This window comes from Leopardus geoffroyi, chromosome A3 (assembly GCF_018350155.1).
Source record: "Leopardus geoffroyi isolate Oge1 chromosome A3, O.geoffroyi_Oge1_pat1.0, whole genome shotgun sequence".
Taxonomy (NCBI): Eukaryota; Metazoa; Chordata; class Mammalia; order Carnivora; family Felidae; genus Leopardus; species Leopardus geoffroyi.
In genome coordinates, this window is record NC_059336.1 from 89,935,647 (window position 1) to 89,954,704 (window position 19,058).

The 19,058-nt window shown below is 36.6% G+C and overlaps 1 protein-coding gene across 7 annotated transcripts in view; it reads left to right on the top strand.

Annotated features, from left to right (window-relative positions):
- Positions 1-19,058, top strand: part of ALMS1 (ALMS1 centrosome and basal body associated protein) — a 227,085-nt gene that overhangs the window by 103,514 nt on the left and 104,513 nt on the right. For all 7 annotated transcript variants that reach the window (XM_045446475.1, XM_045446474.1, XM_045446476.1 and 4 more), the window contains one exon: positions 432-2,263. In XM_045446475.1, coding sequence (XP_045302431.1) covers positions 432-2,263 — 1,832 coding nt within the window. The remainder of the gene's footprint in view (positions 1-431; positions 2,264-19,058) is intronic.

Here is a 19,058-nt window from a genome sequence, read left to right on the forward strand (position 1 = left end):
TAAAGACAGGAAGCAGAAGTTATACTTACTACTTTTGCTCATCTCCTATTGGCCTAAACCCAGTCATATGGTCTCACCTAGCTACAAAGGAAAGTGGAAAGGTCTCCAGTTTTGTGGCCATGTGACCAGCACATGGTTAGGGTAAGGGGCTTCTGTTACTAAAAGAAAAATGGTGAGAATACTGGGGGACACTTGAGGGTTTTATATTTGTTACTTTAGTGAAACATTTTTTAGAAGAAATTAACTGTGTCGTCCTAATTATCATGAGCTATTTTATTCTATAGTTAACTGTCTTTTTTTGTTGTATTCTTGTTTTATTGTAAAGATCAACAGGACCTTTGTGGTCCGTCTTAGCCTGGATATATAACTTATTTTTATATAACACTAACTATTTGGACTATTTCAAGTAAGAATTTGTTTATATCTTCCAGGGTTTGCCGAGTCCACAGGGAATAAGATGCAACCCAGAAGCTGTATGTGGTCACATCATTATTGAGAGCCATGAAAAAGGATGTTTCAGGACTGCCAAACAACCACAATTGGATAGCCACCCTTATGTTTTCAGACCTGCTGACCCCTCAGACGTTATCAGAGGACAACGGAGTCCATCATCATGGAAAACCAGACACATCAACCTTTCCAAATCATTAGACCAGAGTAACCCCCATTTCAAAGTTTGGAATTCCTTGCAGTTACGAAGTCCTTCCCCCTTTCAGAACTTTACAGCTGATGACTTCAGAATTAGCCACGGTCTTCGAATGCCTTTCCATGAAAAGATAGACCCTTGGCTATCAGAATTAGTAGAACCTGTGCCACCCGAAGAAATGGATTGTCATTCTTCATCACATATGCTTCCCCCAGAACCCATGAAAAAGTTTACTACTTCGATCACTTTTGCATCTCACCGACACTCTAAATGCTTTTCAGATTCCTCTGTTCTTAAAGTTGGTGTTACTGAAGGTAGCCAGTGTACTGGAGCATCTGTGGGGGTATTTAATTCTCATTTCACTGAAGAGCAAAATCCTCCCAGAGATCTAGAACAGAAAACCTCTTCCCCTTCATCATTTAAAATTGTTAGTCATTCGCCAGATACCGCTGTGACTATTTTAGCAGAAAGTAGTAGGCAAAGTCAAAAATTATCTATTGAACATTCTCAGCAAGAAGAAAAACTCTTAGAAAGATCAGATTTTAAAGGCAGTGATTCTGAGCCCAGTACCAGTGCAAAGTATAACAGTGTCAAGGAAGTTCATTTTTCTGATAACCATACCCTCATTAGCGTGAGCAGACCAAGTTCCACACTAGGAGTAAAAGAGAAGACTGTAGCTATAACTCCAAATCTTTCTTCACACGTTTTACTTGAACGACAAGAGCTTTTTGAACAAAGCAAAGCCCCACACACAGATCACCATGTGAGAAAATACCATTCTCCCCCTCCTCAACATCAGGATTACGTAGCTCCGAACCTTCCTTGTCGCATTTTTCTTGAAAAACGAGAACTCTTTGAACAAAGCAAAGCCCCACATTTAGATCATCAGATGAGAGAAAACCAATCTCCCTTTCCTCAAGGTCAGGATTATATAGCTTCAGACCTTCCTTCTTCCATTTTTCTTGAACAACGTCAGCTCTTTGAACAAAGCAAAGCCCCAGATGTAGATCACATGGGAAAATGCCATTCCCCCTTTCCTCAAGGTCAGGATTATGTAGTAGAAAAGAATAATCAACATAAGTTTAAGTCATACATTTCTAATATGATAAATGTTGAAGCCAAGTTCGATTCTGTGGTCTCCCAACCAGTCCCAAATCAGCGTACATTAGTAACATCTGCGTCTACTCCACCCTCAAATAGAAAAGCACTTTCTTGTGTTCGTATAACTCTTTATCCCAAGACTCCTTCCAAGGTGGATAGTGGAACCTTAGATAAAAGATTGCATTCATTGGATCCTGCTTCTAAAACAAGGATGAATAGTGAGTTTAACTCTGACCTACAGACTATATCTTCAAGATCATTGGAACCAACCTCCAAATTATTAGCCAGTAAACCTGTAGCACAGAATCAAGAATCTTTAGGTTTTCTAGGACTTAAATCTTCACCGGACTTCCAAGTTGTACAGTCTCCTCTTCCAGATAGTAATACTATTTCTCAGGACTTGAAAACCATACCTTTTCAGAATAGCCAGATAGTAACCTCAAGGCAAACACAAGTGAACATTTCAGATTTGGAAGGATATTCCAGTCCAGAAGGGATTCCAGTATCTGCAGATCGGTGAGTCTCATTGTGATGACAAGCAAGCTGATGGAATTTGTGATAAAGGGTTTTAAATACTTAAGCAAATGCAAGTTCTTGGGGGAAAGGCAGTATGATTTCTCTTAGGGGAGGTTGTATCTGACTAATCTAGGTATTCCAAGGCATAAATGCCTAAGTAAGAGAAAACACTTGAAAGTAATGTATTTATAATTTCAGAGGGCTTTTGACGAGACTTGACATCAAGTATTTCAAAACATTGAATTACTCTGAGAAAAGTCTTTGATCATCCATGGTACAATTTACTAATTATTGTATTGGAAGTGTGCTGAAGACCAGACTTTGGGATATGTGCATGAGCTTACTCACTTGCTTGTGTGTGCTCTCTCTCTCCCTTCTTTTAGTTTCCATTTCATGGTTCTCCTCAAATATTTAGTATTTACAATTAGAAAGTAACTTTCCAGTAGAGAATCTTGGCAGACATCATTTTAGCCAGTTATCAAGGCTAACATCACTGGTAATGCGTATCAATATAATGTGCTCTCTATTGTGATGTTCCACCTTAGAGTCTATTATAGGAAAGGAAACTGAGTTCAGGGCTAAATGCCTTAGATTTATATTATTTAGCCTAATTTAAGACTATCATTCATTCGCTTATACATTTTGAATAGAATTACCCTTTGTGTCTCATGTTCTACCACATAGTTGAGAAGGCAGCACATCATAGTGAAGAACCCTGGGCTTGGAAAGAAGGAAGGGAAATAATATTTATTCAGCATCCACATGTGGTAGTAATGACCATGAGGGACTTATATGTTATCTCATTTAATGATTGTAATAACCCTGTGAGGTGAGTGGTGGTATCTTTATTTACCCTCTGGGAAACTGAGACACTGATATTGCTACTTTGTACTTTTATTTATGTGAGATAATGCTGTTTATAAGCAAGAGAGTGGGCATTCTAGTGTGGTCTTTTTAATTAAAGCAAGTGCTTGTTCACTGCATGGTAGTGTCTGTCTGATCTTGAGTCCTGCTTTCAGCTCTTCTTTCAAGGTATTCTCTTGGACAAGTCATTTAATATCTTTGGCACTCCTATGGGGATGATGGTGGAAGGAAAGAATTGGAAAGCTAAACGTCCCTTGTAGCTCTAAAAGTTGGTGATTTAGAATTGGATTGGGCCTAAAAAACAGAGTCAGTCTCTGCTTTCAGTATTATAATACTGAATTAGAGTTGAATTCCTGGAATGAGAAGAAAATAGTAGATGATTGTAAATATGCACTAAATAATAATGCCATTTGTTCAAAATGTACTAAATGCCATCTGGTATAGTAGATGTAGGTATCATTTTAACCTTAATATAATCATCAGAGGTAGATATTATTACCTCAATTTATATATTTTAAAAACCTAATACTTGGAGAGGGGGAGGGGGTCCTGGGTGGCTCAGTCGGTTAAGTGTCCGACATTGGCTCAGGTCATGATCTTGGGGTTTGTGAGTTCAAGTGCTGCGTTAGGCTCTGTGCTGACAGCTCAGAGCCTGGAGCCTGCTTCCGATTCTGTGTCTCCCTCTCTCTCTGCCCCTCCCCTGTTCACGCTGTGTCTCTTAATAATAAATAAACATTAAAAAAATTTAAAAAAAACAACCTAATACTTAGAGAAATTAGACGTTTTGCCCAGGATCACATGTCTATTATTAAGTGTTAGAAATGGCATTCTAATCTAGGTTTGTCTGACTCCAAAGTTCATAATAATTCAAACTACATATATACACATACATACTCATCTGTATACGTGTGTGTATATAAAATGTGTAAGCATATATGCATTAAGTATTTTTAAAGCTTTTTATTTTGAGATTTTAAATTTAAAGAGTTACAAAAGTGGTAGAGTTCTTGTATGAATTATTTTTTCATGTGTATCCTATTACCCTGAAATGTAGCAGCTTAAAATAATAAATATTATCCCAATGTTAGTATGGTTTTCTATGGGTCAGAAATTTAGGTGAGGCTTAGCTGGGTGCTTTCGGCTCAGGGTCTCTTATGGGGTTGCAAACAAGGTATTGTCTGCAGCTCTGGTCCCATTTCAAGACTTGACTGAGACGATGTGCTTCCAGGCTTGTTCACATGACTGTTGGCCAGAGACATCACTCCCTTCCTTCCATAAGGCAGCTCAAATATGTCAGCTAAACTTCCCTCTGAGTGAGCATGTGACAGAACAAGAGAGGATGCCCAGGGCAAAAGTCATAGTCTTTGTAACCTAACCTGGTAAGGGAATCTCACCATTTGTGCTATATTCTGTTCAATAGAAGTGAATCAATATTTCCAGCTCACCCTCCATGGCTAGAGATACACAAGGGTATGAATTACCAAGAGGTAGAGATCATTGGGAAATATCTTGGAGGTTACCAGTATGTCCTTTACCAAATGTTCCCCTGTGTTAACATCTTACCGTAACATCATAACCATAAAACATATACCAAAACTAAGAAATTATCCTTCATATAAAATTATAACTAAAATGTAGACTGATTTGGATTTCATCTCATTTTTATGCACATGAACATTTTTTGCTTCAGATCCAACCCAAGATGCCACCTTACATTTTAGTGGTCCTGTCTCCTTTATTTTCAGTAATCTGTGTCAGTCCTTGTTTTTTTATGATCTTGACACTTTAAAGAGAATTGGCTATTTTGGAGAAAGTTTTTTTGTTTTTTTTATTTAACTTTATTTTTTGTTTTTTAAAATTTACATCCAAATGAGTATATAGAGAAGCAATGATTTCAGTAGATTCCTTAATGCCCCTTACCCATTTAGCCCATCCCCCCTCCCACAACCCCTCCAGCAACCCTGTTTGTTCTCCATATTTATGAGTCTCTTCTGTTTTGCCCCCTCCCTGTTTTTATATTATTTTTGTTTCCCTTCCCTTATGTTCATTTTTTTTGTCTCTTAAAGTCCTCATATGAGTGAAGTCATATGATTTTTGTCTTTCTCTGACTGACTAATTTCACTTAGTGGAGAAAGTTTTGATTTAGTTTTCTCTGATGTCTCAAGACTAGGTTGAGGTTATGCATTTTCAGTGCATTTCATTGGGGAGCACATTAAGTTGATATGCATTACTGGTGATGTTAACCTTGATCACTTGGCTAAAGTGATGTCTACCAAGGTTCTTCACTGTACAGTTACTGTTTTTCCTTTTTAAATACTAGATATTTGGGTAGAAACTGGTAGACTATGCAAATATCTTGTTTCTGCTTAAAACTTTGATCACTAATTTTAGGCTTCATCACTGGATCTTGCTTGTAGCAATTATCACTCTGGTATTCTGATGGAGTTTTTATACTTCTTTCATTCCTTCTACATGTATTAATTGGAATTTTTCTGCAAGCAAGAGCTGTTGTTCCTCCCTCATTTATTTATTCCTTTAGTTATTCATGTATATCAGTATGGATTCAATATAGGAGCTATACTCCTATTAGACAAAATAGACTTTAAGCCAAAACCAGTAACAGGAGACAGGGAAGGCCATTATATACCAATAAAGGGGTCAGATGATGTAACAAGATGATAAATAGTTGTAAATATGTACACAACCAACACTGGCGCATCTAAGTGTATTAAGCAAATACTAAACATACCTGAAGGGAGAAATAGATAACAATATATTAGTAAGGGACTTCAGTACCCTTCTTTCAACAATGGAGAATAGTACTTACAAACAAAGGTATAGCACCAGGTTAGCTCATTGTTACTAGGATGTCAGTGCTTCTAGCAGTTAATAAAGCTCAGGATTATATGTATGTATATTAACTCATGCATATACCTACTTCTCTGCTTGTTCTCATCTCTGTTAATGTGTATGTGTTTGTGTATATTTGTATATGTAAATATTTTTTTAAACTACAAGTCAGTGTTGATACCTTCAACTCATCTTGAACCACAGGGTTGATTATAAACTTTTACCCTTGTTTTTAACTTCTTTCTTCAGTAGTAATAAACCTGGCTCTCATTATCTACAATATATTTACCCTAGTATATAAATTAGATAGTTTTGGAATTCCCAGGTGAAAAACAAATTCTCCTACTTGAGTACAGTGTTTATATATACCTTTCTTTTGAATTTAGCGTTATGGTATCCAGTCAAAACACTGCTGACATTTCTTAGGTCGTGTTCTTTTTTTTTTTTCTTTTCTATACACAATGTGTCAGTACATGATTCATTTATAATACAGTTAGTTTCATTTGTCACATCCTGCATTCCATCTTTGCCCTTGGTTGATTTTGGTTAATTTTTAATAATTTACATAGTGCAAAACTTTTTGTGGTGTACAATTCTATCATTTGTGATAAATCTACCATCACAGTTTCATACAAAGCATTTCTATCCAAAAATTTCTGCATGTCATCTCCTTAGAGACAATTCCTCCTCTGACCCCTGGTAATTCCTGCTTTGTCCTTTTCTTAGCCTTTCTAGAGTGTCCTATAAATGAAATAATAAGATATGTAACAGCCTCTGGGTTTAGTTTCTTTTACTTTGAGAAGCACATTTAAGATTCATCCATCTTTTTTTATGAAGCAGATGTTTTACTTTTTATTGCTTTATTAAAAACAGTAATATTTTATTATTCCTTTATATGACAATTCTTTTGTACAGATTACCACAGTTTGTTAATCCATGCATTCATTCTTTGAAGAATATTTGTGTTGTTTCAATTTTGGGGTGTGATTACAGTTAGAGCCGCTATAAACATTTGTGTGTCAGTGTTTGTTTCTGTAGGGTAAATATTCAGGAGTGGGATTGCTGAGTCATGTGGTGTATGTGTGTGGTTAACCTTGCAAGAACTGTTTATCTTTGCATTTTCACTAGCAATAATACATGTTCCAGTTACTCTGTGTCTTTGTCAGCATTTTGTATTGTCCATATACTTTAGCCATTTTTATAGCTGTATAGTGATATTTCAATATAGTTTTCATTTGTATTTCCCTAATGGCTTTTCTTCACTTCATGTGATTTTTTTTTTACCATCCTTATTGGTGAAAATGATTTTATAATAGGGTTTTATTTTCTTACAGTTGAATTTTGCGAGTTCTGAGTATGTTTTGGATATACAACCTTTGCTGGATATGTTGCTGGCAAATACCTTCTTGTAGTATGTGACTTATCTTTTCATCTACTTAATGTATTGAGTCTGTCACAGAACAAAGGTTTTTAATTTCAATGAAGTCCAGTTTACTGATTTTTTTTTTTATGGCTTATGCAATTGGGGTGACAGTCCTTTTCTTTCCGTACTTTAAAAATATTTTGCTTTTTTCTAAATTCCATGGTTTCTGATGAGAACTCTACAGTTTTGGAATCATTATTCCCCTGTGCATTTGAAGCAATGTGTTATTTTATTTTTCCCTGGTTGCTTTCCTTTTTTTGTTTTGCTTTAAGTCAGTTGGTCATGATGTTTGTAGGCATGGATTTCTTTGGACCATCCTGTTTGGAGTTTGCTGTGCTAATGGTTTTTATCTTTCATCATATTTAGGCAGTTTTAGCCCTTATTTATTCAAGTATTTTTTCTGTACCACATTCTTTCTCTTCTCTTTCTACATCTCTGATGACACAAATGTTTTTGGTATTATCTTACAAGTCCCTGAAGCTCTGTTGATTTTTTTTTTTCCAATCTTTTTTTTCCCCCCTCTCTTGTTCAGATTGAATAATTTCTATTGTTCTGTCTTGGAGTTCACTAAGTCTTTCCTCTGACATTTCCATTCTGCCATTGAGCTCATCCAGTGAGTATTTTATTTCACTTGTATCATTTTTTAGTTTTAAAATATCTGCCATTTCGGGGTGCCTGGGTGGCTCAGTCAGTTAAGCATCTAGTTCTTGATTTCGGCTCAGGTCATGATCTCACAGTTTGTGAGGTCAAGACCCATGTTGGGCAGAGCCTGCTTGGGATTCTCTATCTCCTTCTCTCTGCCCCTTCTCAACTCATTCTCTCTTAAAAATAAACATTAAAAATTTTTTCTGCTATTTCTTCTCTTTATTTGCTGAGACCTTGTCTTATCATTACTTTTGAGGGTATCCACTCTTACATGTTCCGGGATTTTATAATAGCTTCCTTACAGTTTTTGTCAGATAATTCTAACACTTCTTTCATCCCAGCATTGGTGTCTGTTGATTTTCTTTTCCCACATGAGTTTAGATTTTTCTGGATCTTCATATGCTGAGTAATTTTGGATTGTATTTCATAATATTGTGAGATAAGTAGTCTCATTTAAATCCTATAGAAATTTTCGATATTTTTGTTTTAGCAGGCAATCAACCCATTTGCATTCAGGTTACAAATTAAAACCAGCCTTCTGTGGGTTCTAGTTCCATGTGAGTTCAATTTTCAGAGCTTTTGCACTGCTATCCACATTTGACCTGCATGTGTGTGTACCCAGTGGCCAGTCCGAGACTCGGGTAGTAGGCTATCCCATACTTCTGTTCTCAAAGTTTAGGTATGCTCTTTAGGTTCAGATCCACACACGCATGGCTCAGGGATAGGCCCGGGAGATTATAAACGTATGTTAAGGAGTTGATTTTCTTTCTACAGTTACCCCTTGAGCTCTCCTTTCTTGAGTCCCAGGACAGAAAGCAGGAACTTAATTTACCCCTCTCTTCTGTATACTTCCTGTGACTACTTTTTGTCCGTTTCAGGTGGCTCAGTACAGAGGGGAAAGATCAACAGAGGTTTGTCCCACACTCTTGAAACCAAACTTCCTATATTGGAAGAGAAAATTTTTCCTCTCTCAGAATTTTAAGCTCTTCCTGGCCCCTGTTACTGCTGTGCTACTGCCACCATGAGATTACTTGAGTGCTTGAGCTTACTAGAAGACACAGAAAAAAGATTTTCACACTATTTCAATTCCTGCTCCTCAGTCCTGACTAGAGGGCTTCTCGAGGTTTTGGTCTGTGCTAGGGCCCACCTCCAGGTTTCAAGCTATTTTGAGTTCAGACCCCAGTGGATGACAAAGGAAAGAATGGTAAACTTATCACCATTAAAAATTTTTTTAATGTTTATTTATTTTTGAGAAAGCAAGCAAGAGTGAATGAGGGAGGGACAGAGAAAGAAAGAGGGAAATAGAGGATCTGAAGCCGGCTCTGTGCTGACAGCAGACAGGCCGATGTGGAGCTCAAACTCAAGAACTGTCAGGTCATGACCTGAGCTGAAGTCAGGAACTTAACTGACTGAACCACCCAGGTGCCCCAAACTTACACCATTTTGATAGTGCTTCGAATGTTGATCATCTTCACCAATTTGCCTACTTCTGTTATTTTTCAGTCTTCTGAGAGGTGCTCTGTGTAGACTCTCTAGGTTTTATGTATACAGTTGAGAGAGACTGTGTCTGTTATGGTTACCCAGCACCGGAACCAAATATACCATTTCTTCATTGCCATCAAAGTGTATGCAAGTTCGAATTACTCCACATCTTTACCAACACTTGATATTTCCAGTTGTTTTTATTACGAGTCATTCTAAATGTGGATGTGAAAGAGTATGTTATTGTGGCTTTAATTTGTGTTTCACTGATGACTTATGATGCTAACCATCTTTTCTGTGTTTCCTTGATATTTGGATGTCTTTATGAAGTGTCCGTGGTCCCATTCGTTTATTTGATTGTCTCATTATTATGAAAGTTTTTTTCGTATATTTCAGATACAAATTATCTGTGTATTGCACGTACTTTTTTCACAGACTGTGGTTTGATTTTTGTTTTCTTTTTTTTTTTTTTTTCAATATATGAAGTTTATTGTCAAATTGGTTCCCATACTGATTTTTGTTTTCTTACTGGTACTTTTGAAGAAGAGAAAGTGTTAATTTTTACAAAAATTGTTAGTTTTTCATTTAAGGTTAGTACTTTTCATGTCTTCTCTAAGAAAATATTGCCTAACCCAATGTGTTGAAAATTTTCTACTATATTTTCATCTAGAAATATAGTTTTAACTTCATGTTTTAAGTCTGTAATATATGCAATTTGAGGATCATTTTCTTAGATATTACAGCACCATTTCTGAAATCTTGATTATTTCCTTAGTGAATTTAGTTGGCATCTTTGTCAGAAATCAGTTGGCCTCCTATGTGTGGGTTTATTTTTGAGTTCTTACTCTATTCCTTTAATTTATCTGTTTTTATACCAATACCATGATGTCTTGATTTATAGTAAGTCTTAAAATCAAGTTGTCCTGCAACTTTTTAAAACAAATTTTCAACATATTGTTATCTTAAGTCCTTTGCATTTCAATATAAATTTTAGAATAAGCTTCCTGATTTCTCTAAAAATACTTCTTGGGATTTTGTTTGGTATTGCATTAAATCTGTAGATCATTTTGTGAATGATTGATACCTTAATAATAACGAGTCTTCCCATGCATGAACATTTTTTTCTGCTTATTAGTGTCTCTCAGTAACATGTAATTTTCAGTGTGTAGGCCTTGCACATCTTTTGTTAAATTTATTCCTAAATATTTTATGTTTTTTTGATGCTATTATATATGGTATTTGAAAATTTTTATTTTCTAATTATTTTTTGCTTGTATAATAGAAATACTGTTGTTAAGCCAGCTTACAAATGTCAACAAATTAATTTTAATTTTAATTTTAATTTTAATTTTAATTTTAATTTTAATTTCTTACTTATGGGCCAGAGCTTCCTATGGGATAACTTAGGGCAATAGGTACTATGACCATAGAGTATTTAGATAAACTAATAGTTCCATTGTTTAAATTGAGGCATATCTGTTGTCCTCCTTTTTATGTTCAGTAACTCCCCTAAGATTTAGGGACTGTCTTGTTTAAATTTAATGAGTAACCCCAGGTATGATGTTTATTCTTCATAGAAAATCACATTGTCAGGGAGCAGACAGAGCAGTTTTACTCCTTTCTTTCCAGTCTTCAGGGCTTTGTTTCTTTTTCTTACCTAATACACTGGCTAGGACATTCAGTATAATATCAAGTAGAAGTAGTAAGAGCAGACATCTTGTGAATTTAGTTTTTCATCAAGTGTGATATTACCTGTAAATTTTTAATAGATGATCTTTATCAGATTAAGGATATCCTCTTTTGTTGTTAGTTTGCTATGAGTTTTTATTATGAGTGGGAATTGAATTTTGTCAAATGCTTTTAATGCTTTATTGAGGTGATCATATGTGTATTCTCCTGTTTTCATCGATGTGAATTACATTGATTAGATTTTGAATGTTAAATTTTATCTTACATTATTGGGATAAATATAAACTTTTTTATATTTATTACCGAATTCAATTTGCTAACATTGGTCTTTAATTTTTTTTTTTAGTTTATTAGAGAGAGAGAGAGAGGACATGAGTGGGGGAGGGAAAGAGAGGGAGAGAGAGAATCCCAAGCAGGCTCCACACTGACAGCATGGAGCCAGATGCAGGGTTTGACCTCACGAACCATGACATCATGGCTGGAGCAGAAATCAAGAGTCAAGAGGCTTAATCAACTGAGCCACCCAGCCACCCCTAGGGGTCTATAATCTTTTTGATTACAGAGCTATGGTGGCTTCCAAAAAAGAAAAATTGGGAAATATTCACTTTCATCATTTTCTGAAAGAGTACGTGTCAGATTGGTGTTGTTTGAATTAAATCTACCATATTACATTTTGTTTTCTATTTGTGTCATCTGGTTTTTGTCCCTTCTTTCCTGCCATCCTTTGTATTAATCATGCATCTTTTATTACTCTGTCTTATTTTCCGTTTTGGCTTTTTTATATACATATTTTTTTGATAAATGGGATGGATCCCACCCCAAATTTGGTTTAGATATGTAGGGTTATTACATTTTTCACACCAAGAGGATTTGAGAGGAAGTTTATTATTCACATAGGGACTCCTGGGGAGAGCTGGGTGGGCACAAACAGGTCCAGGCCATCTTGGACAGAGTGAGTGGATGGGCTTATAGTGGCTAGGAAGTAGAACTGGGAAAAGGGTTCTGAGTATGGGAGGTTTACATTTTCTGTTGGTGCCAAAGAAGGAGGTACTCACATTCAGCCTTTCTTACCAGCCTGTTCGGATGTAGGGCCATAGGTGATGCTTAAAAAGAAGTCAGTAGTGAAACATCAAAAATGGAATCAGACTTCCATTACAGTACATGTTATAGAGATTACCATATTCACCCTTAATTTATATATTATCCTTAATTGCTACCTAACATTTTATTTTTACATCTATGTAAAATATCTATGGAGATATTTACCCATAATTTTCTTTTCTTGTAATATCTTTTGGTATGAGCATTGGGCTGACCTCATAAATATATTGGGATACTTTGAAAGAGTTTGTCTAAGATTGGTATTCTTTCTTTCTTAGGTATTGGGCAGAATTCACCAGTGAATCCATCATGGCCTGGAGTTTTTATTATAGATTCAGTTTATTTAATAGATAGGACTATGTAAATTTGCTTTAGTTTTAAAATTTTTTAAAGTAATTTTTTCTATTTTAACTTGTCAAAATTTGTTGACATGAGTTATTTTCATAGTATCTTACCCTTTCAATTTCTCAATCTGTAGTGATATTAACTTTTTTATGTCTGATATTGGTAATTTTCATTTCCTCTTTTTTTACTTAATTTCTCTTTCTGGGGGTTAAACGATTTGGGTTTTGTTGATCCTCTAGTGTATGTTTTCTTTTTAAGGTTTTTGCTACTATGTTTATTTTTTTCCTTCTGTTTTGGATTTTAACCTAATGGTCTTTTTCTACCTTCTGAGAATATACAGTTTTTTTTTTCATATTCATTAATGTTTAGCCTTTTCCTTATACAGACAGATTTTTATGTAGTTTCTCATCATCATCTTTGTTCTAAGTATTTTCTCATTTTTTTCTTTCTAAAGTTTTATTTACATTCTAGTTAGTTAACATACAGTGCAATATTAGTTTCAGGAATAGAATTCAGGATGTGAGGGCGATCTGGCTGCAACATCTGTCACCGCATTGATTGCCGGGGTTGATTCGGCTGATCTGGCTGGCTAGACGGGTGGCCCCTTCCTCCCTCACCGCTCCATGTGTGTCCCTCCCGAAGCTGCCACTTGGTGGAAGAGGACGACCTTCCCCGATAGAGGCGGACCGTTTTTCGGTCAAGGGTATACGAGTAGCTGCGCTCCCCTGCTAGAACCTCCAAACAAGCTCTCAGGAATAGAATTCAGTGATTCATCACTTATGTACAAAACCCAGCGCTTATAACAAGTGCCCTGCCTAATACTATCACCCATCTAACCCATCCCCCACTAGCCTCCCTCTAAATATTTTCTCATTTGTTATAGTTTTTTGTTGTTGTTCTATGGGTTATGTAGAGATGTGTTTTTTTAATAAGTGTTCATTTATTTTGAGAGACATATACATATATATATATAGAGAGAGAGAGCAAGAGCGAGCACGTGTGTGCTAGCAAAGAGGGGAGGGGCAGAGAGAGGGGGAGAGAGAGAATCCCAAGCAGGCTCCATGCTGTCAGCACAGAGCCTGACGTAAGCCTTGATCCCATGAACCATAAGATCACAACCTGAGCCGAAAGCAAGCGTTGGACTCTTAACCGACTGAGCCACCCAGGCACCCTGAGATGTGTTTCTTAATTTCCAGTTATATGGGAACTTTCTAATTATTGCTTGTTTCTAGTTAGTTCCATTGTGGCCACTGAGATTGTATTCTGAATGATTTCAGTATATTTAAACTTACTATAATTGCTTCATCTTATGGTATATTTTTATTTTTATGTGCAGTTGAAAGGAGTATGTATTCTGTAGTTCCTATATGTGCTATTTTGTATATGTTACGTCAGTTTGGTCCAGTTGATCAACTGTCATGTTGAAATCTTTATTTTTACTGAATTGTTATCTGCTTTAGCATCTGAGAATATTGCGTTAATATCTCCTTTTTTTTATCCTTAACCATTTGGGAGTAAGTTTTTGACATGCTGCCCATCACTATATCATTTACTATATGAAAGAACATTTTCCTACATAACCCCAATAAAGCCATAAAAATCAGGAAATTAACATCAGTGCTGTATTTTATTATTATTATTATTTTTTTTAATGTTTATTTATTTTTGAGACAGAGAGAGACAGAGCGTGAGCAGGGGAAGGGCAGAGAGAGAGGGAGACAGAATCCAAAGTAGGCTCCAGGATCTGAGCTGTCAGTACTGAGCCCTGTGCGGGGCTCAAACTCATGAACTGCGAGATCGTGACCTGAGCTGAAGTCAGACACTTAACTCACTGAGCCACCCAGGCACTCCAACATCAGTGCTGTATTACAGATACTATTCAGGTTTTCTGGTTGTTCCCATAAGGATTTTTATAACAAGAGGAGGCAGTTCAAAATCACATGTTTCATTTAGTTGTCATGGCTTTAATTCTTTTCTAGAACATTGCTTTAGTCTTTCCTTCACTTTCTTGACCTTTGGGAGATTACAGATCATTTATTTTGTAGAATGTTTTTCGATTTGGATTTCTTTGATATTTCCTCATGATAAGGCTTGGGTTATGTATTTTTGGCAAGAATATGACAATTGTGACATTCAGTTCTCATGATATTTTATCAGATGTTGCATAATTTTCATTTGTCTCACTGACAACTATACATTAATTACTTAATAAGGTTTTGGCTGCTAGTTTCCTTCACTGGAAAGTTACTCTTTTCCCCTTTGTAATTAAGTCTCTTGTGGAAAATACTGTGAAATTATGTAACTATCTCATTCCTTTGTAAACTTTGAGTTTGTTTATTATATCCATATAGAAGCATGCTTTCTTATTTCATTCAGTGGGTCTTTTTTACTTTTTACTTTAAAAATATATAGACTCACAAGAGATTACAAAAATAGTTTAGAGAGTCCCAGGTACCCATCACTCAATGTAATATCTTACATAACTTTAGTACATTATCAAAACCAGGAAATTGACATTAATACAGTACAAATAGCTAGACTATAGACCTTCATCTGATTTCATCAGTTTTTGCATGCGCTTGTTTTTAAATGTATATATGTTTAATTCTGTGAAATTTAATCACATGGATTCATATAACCATCAAGATACAGAGTTCTGTCATCACGAAGGAATTCCCTCACACCTGTCCCTTTACAGTCACACTATTGTGCCCTGCCTTCTTTAACTCCTGCAAACCAGTGATCTGTTTTTCTACTGTATGCTTTTGTCATTTGGTGAAGGTTCTATAAATGGAGTCATATAGCATATAACCTTTTGAGATTAGCTCTCTTTACTCAGCCCACTGACCTAGAGATCCATCTGGGTTATTGTATGTATCAATATTTCTTTTTATTGCTAAGTAGTATTCAAATGTATGAATATATCACAGCTTATTCTGTAGAAGGACATTTGATTGTTGCTAGGTTTTTACTACTGCTGATATAGCTGCTGTGAAAATCCATGTACTTATTTTTACATGAACGTAAGTTTTATTTCTCTAGGATAGTGACTGTCAACCAGGGGTGATTTTGTCCCACGGAGACATTTGGCAATATCTGAAGACATTTTTGATTGTCACAACTAGGAAAGAATTTTCTGTTGGCATCAGGACTGCTGATGATAAGAACCTAGAATACACTGGACAGTCCCCACAAGGAATTACTTGGTTCAAAATGTCTGTTAGCTCCAAGGTTGAGAATCTGTGCTGTAGGATAAATGCCCAGGAGTGTGATTGTTGGGTTGTATAATGAGTATATGTATATTTTGTAAGAAACAGCCTAATTATTTTTCACAGTGGTTGTACCATTTTACATTTCTACTAGCAAAGTATGAGGGATCCAGTTTCTCTGTATCCTTATCAGCTTTTGGTACTCCCAATATTTTTTATTTTAGCCATCCTAATAAGTATATAGGGGTATTCCCTGTCATTCTGATTTGCATGTCCCTAAAAGGCTAATAATGATGATGAACATTTTTTCATGTGCTTGTTTTCCATCTGTATATTTTCTTTGATGAAGTGTGTTCAAGTTGTTTTGCCAGTTTCTAATTGCACTGTTGTGTTTTTTAACTGATTAATTTAGATTTTATATCTGGTCTGGATACATGTTTTTTTGTTGGATATGAGATTTGCAAATATTTTGCGTGATAAAAAAATCATATTTTCTTATTACGTTTAACGTTACTATTGTAATTTGTTTTCATTCTGAAAATGTCACTGATCTGATGGTCTGTGGCAGCCCCTTCAGGCAGGCTTCTGTATCCATTTTACATGTCTCTGTTATCTTTTGGACATGTCTTTGTTTCTGGCACGAGAAGATATTTCAGGCTCATCTTGTACTTTGCCATCCTCTGGAATTGGCCATTTCTCCAAGGATCCTGGTTTCTTCTAGTGGAAGGTGATATTTAGAAGCCAAGATTTGAGCACTAGGTGCTCATATGGCACATATGGCTATTGGACTGTTCCCAGCCCTCGCAGTGGATATGTGCATGCACACACACACACACACACACACACACTCATTTGCATTTATTTTTTCTTTATCTATTAAAAACCATAAGCTCACACCAGTATATGGAGTTCTAAATGAATTTCATTTTACTTTTTTTCTCTTTCTGTATTTGTAACTCCCTTATCCAATAGTGAGAAACCTCACTTCCTATATGTTTTATGTCTTTATTTGGTCAGTCTCCCATTCTATAATTAATGTCCCATCTCTCCTGCCGTCCTCTTCCCAACCAGGATTCTGACTCACTACTTGAATTCTGACCCTCCATTCAGGCTACCTTTTTGTGTGGTTGTGCTTCTCCCACTGCTTGGGCTTTGACATTCCATGCTAGACTACCCCTCAACATGGATAACCTCCCCACAATTTGGTCTCTGACTCTCTCCCCACCGCCCCCCCCCCATCACAATGCTCACCCCATTCATATAGATAACCTTTCTCACCCACTTTAGCCTCTGACTCCCCATGCTGGACTACCTCTTCACATGGGTGTCTTCCTTATCCTACTTAGGCTTTTGATTTCTCACAGTGGGCCTCTCTGCTTGGGTGTTTTATTCTGTTCAGGATCTGGCTCAAGATGTAGACACCCTCCTTACCCTGGCTCTAATAACCCAGGCCAGACTACCTTTCCTTACTCTGCTTGATCTCTGACTACCAAACTGGGCCACCTTCCATCCCTGGATGACACCCTTCTTCTGTAGGGGATCTGACTTCCCAATCCAGACTGCCTCTCCATGAAGATATTTTCTATACTCTGCTCCAGATCTTCCACTCTATGTCAGGCTGCTCCACCCTAGAGACACCTTCCGCATTCTGCTTGGGATCATCCCACATGTCAAGCTGGATCTGTGTCTCCATGGAAACTGTCCTCATCCTGATCAGGCTCTGATACTTATACCAGGCCACACCTCCACAGAGATTCTCTTCTTGCCCTGATTGGCTTACGATACCCTGTGTTAGGCTACTCTTTAAGCCGGGCACTCTCCTCAGAACTAATAATGTTCTGATACCTTACTCTGGGGTACTGTTGCCTTACTCCATGTAGGTGCCTACCTTATTTTGTCCATCTAATAGCTTTAAAATGTAATTGTTCTGGAAAGTGTAATTGTTCAGGAAGGAAAAGATAAAAGGAAGGGGGAGAATTTAAAAAATTATGTTTAAATTCTAGTTAGTTAACATACAGTGCAGTATTGGTTTCAGTGATTCATCACTTACTTATAATACATCACAGCAGGTACCCTCCTTAGTGCCCATCACCCATCCATCCCATCCCCCACACACCTCCCTCCATCAACCCTCAGTTCTCATTCATTAAGTCTCTTGTGGTTTGTTCCCCCTGGTCTCTTTTTTCCCCCTCTTCTTATATAGTCATCTGTTTTATCTTCTTAAATTCCACATATGAGTGAAATTATATTGGTAGTTGCCTTTCTCTGCCTGACTTAATTCACTTAGCATAATAAACTCTAGCTCCATCCACAATGTTGCATATGGCAAGATTTCATTCTTTTTGATGGCTGAGTAGTATTCCATTGTATATATATACCACATCTTCTTTATCCATCATCATTCAACGGACAATGGGGCTTTTTCCATTGTTTGACTATTGTTGATAATGCTGCTGTGAACATTGAGATACATGTACCCCTTTGAATCTAAATCTGTATCTTTGTGTCCTGTGGGTAAATACCTAGTAGTGCTTACAGGATTGGAGGGTAGGTCTACTTTTAACTTTTTAAGGCACCTCCACACTGTTGTCCAGAGTGGCTGCATCAGTTTGCATTCCCACCAGCAGTGCAAGAGGGTTCCCCTTTCTCTGCATCCTTGCCAACACCTGTTGTTTCTTGTGTTTTTAATTTTAGCCATTCTGACAGGTATGAGGTAGTATCTCCATGGTTTTGATTTGTATTTCCCTTATGATGAGTGATGTTGAGCATCTTATGTGTCTGTTAGCCATCTGGATGTCTTCTTTGAAAAAGTGTCTATTCATGTCTTCTGCCCGTTTCTTCACTGGATTATTTGTTTTTTATAGATTTTGGATACCAACCCTTTATCAGATAGGTCATTTGCAAATATCTTCTGCCATTGTATCAGTTACCTTTTAGTTTTGTTGATTATTTCCTTTGCTGTGCAGAAGCTTTTTATCTTGATGAAGTCCCAGTAGTTCATGTTTGCTTTTGTTTGTCTTCCCTTTGGTGACTTGTCTAGTAATAAGTTGCTATGGCCAAGATCAGAAGTTGCTGCCTGTGTTATCCTCTAGGATTTTGATGGTTTCCTGGCTCACGTTTAGGTCTTTCATCCATTTTGAATTTATTTTTGTGTATGGTGTAAGAAAGTGGTCCAGTTTCATTCTTC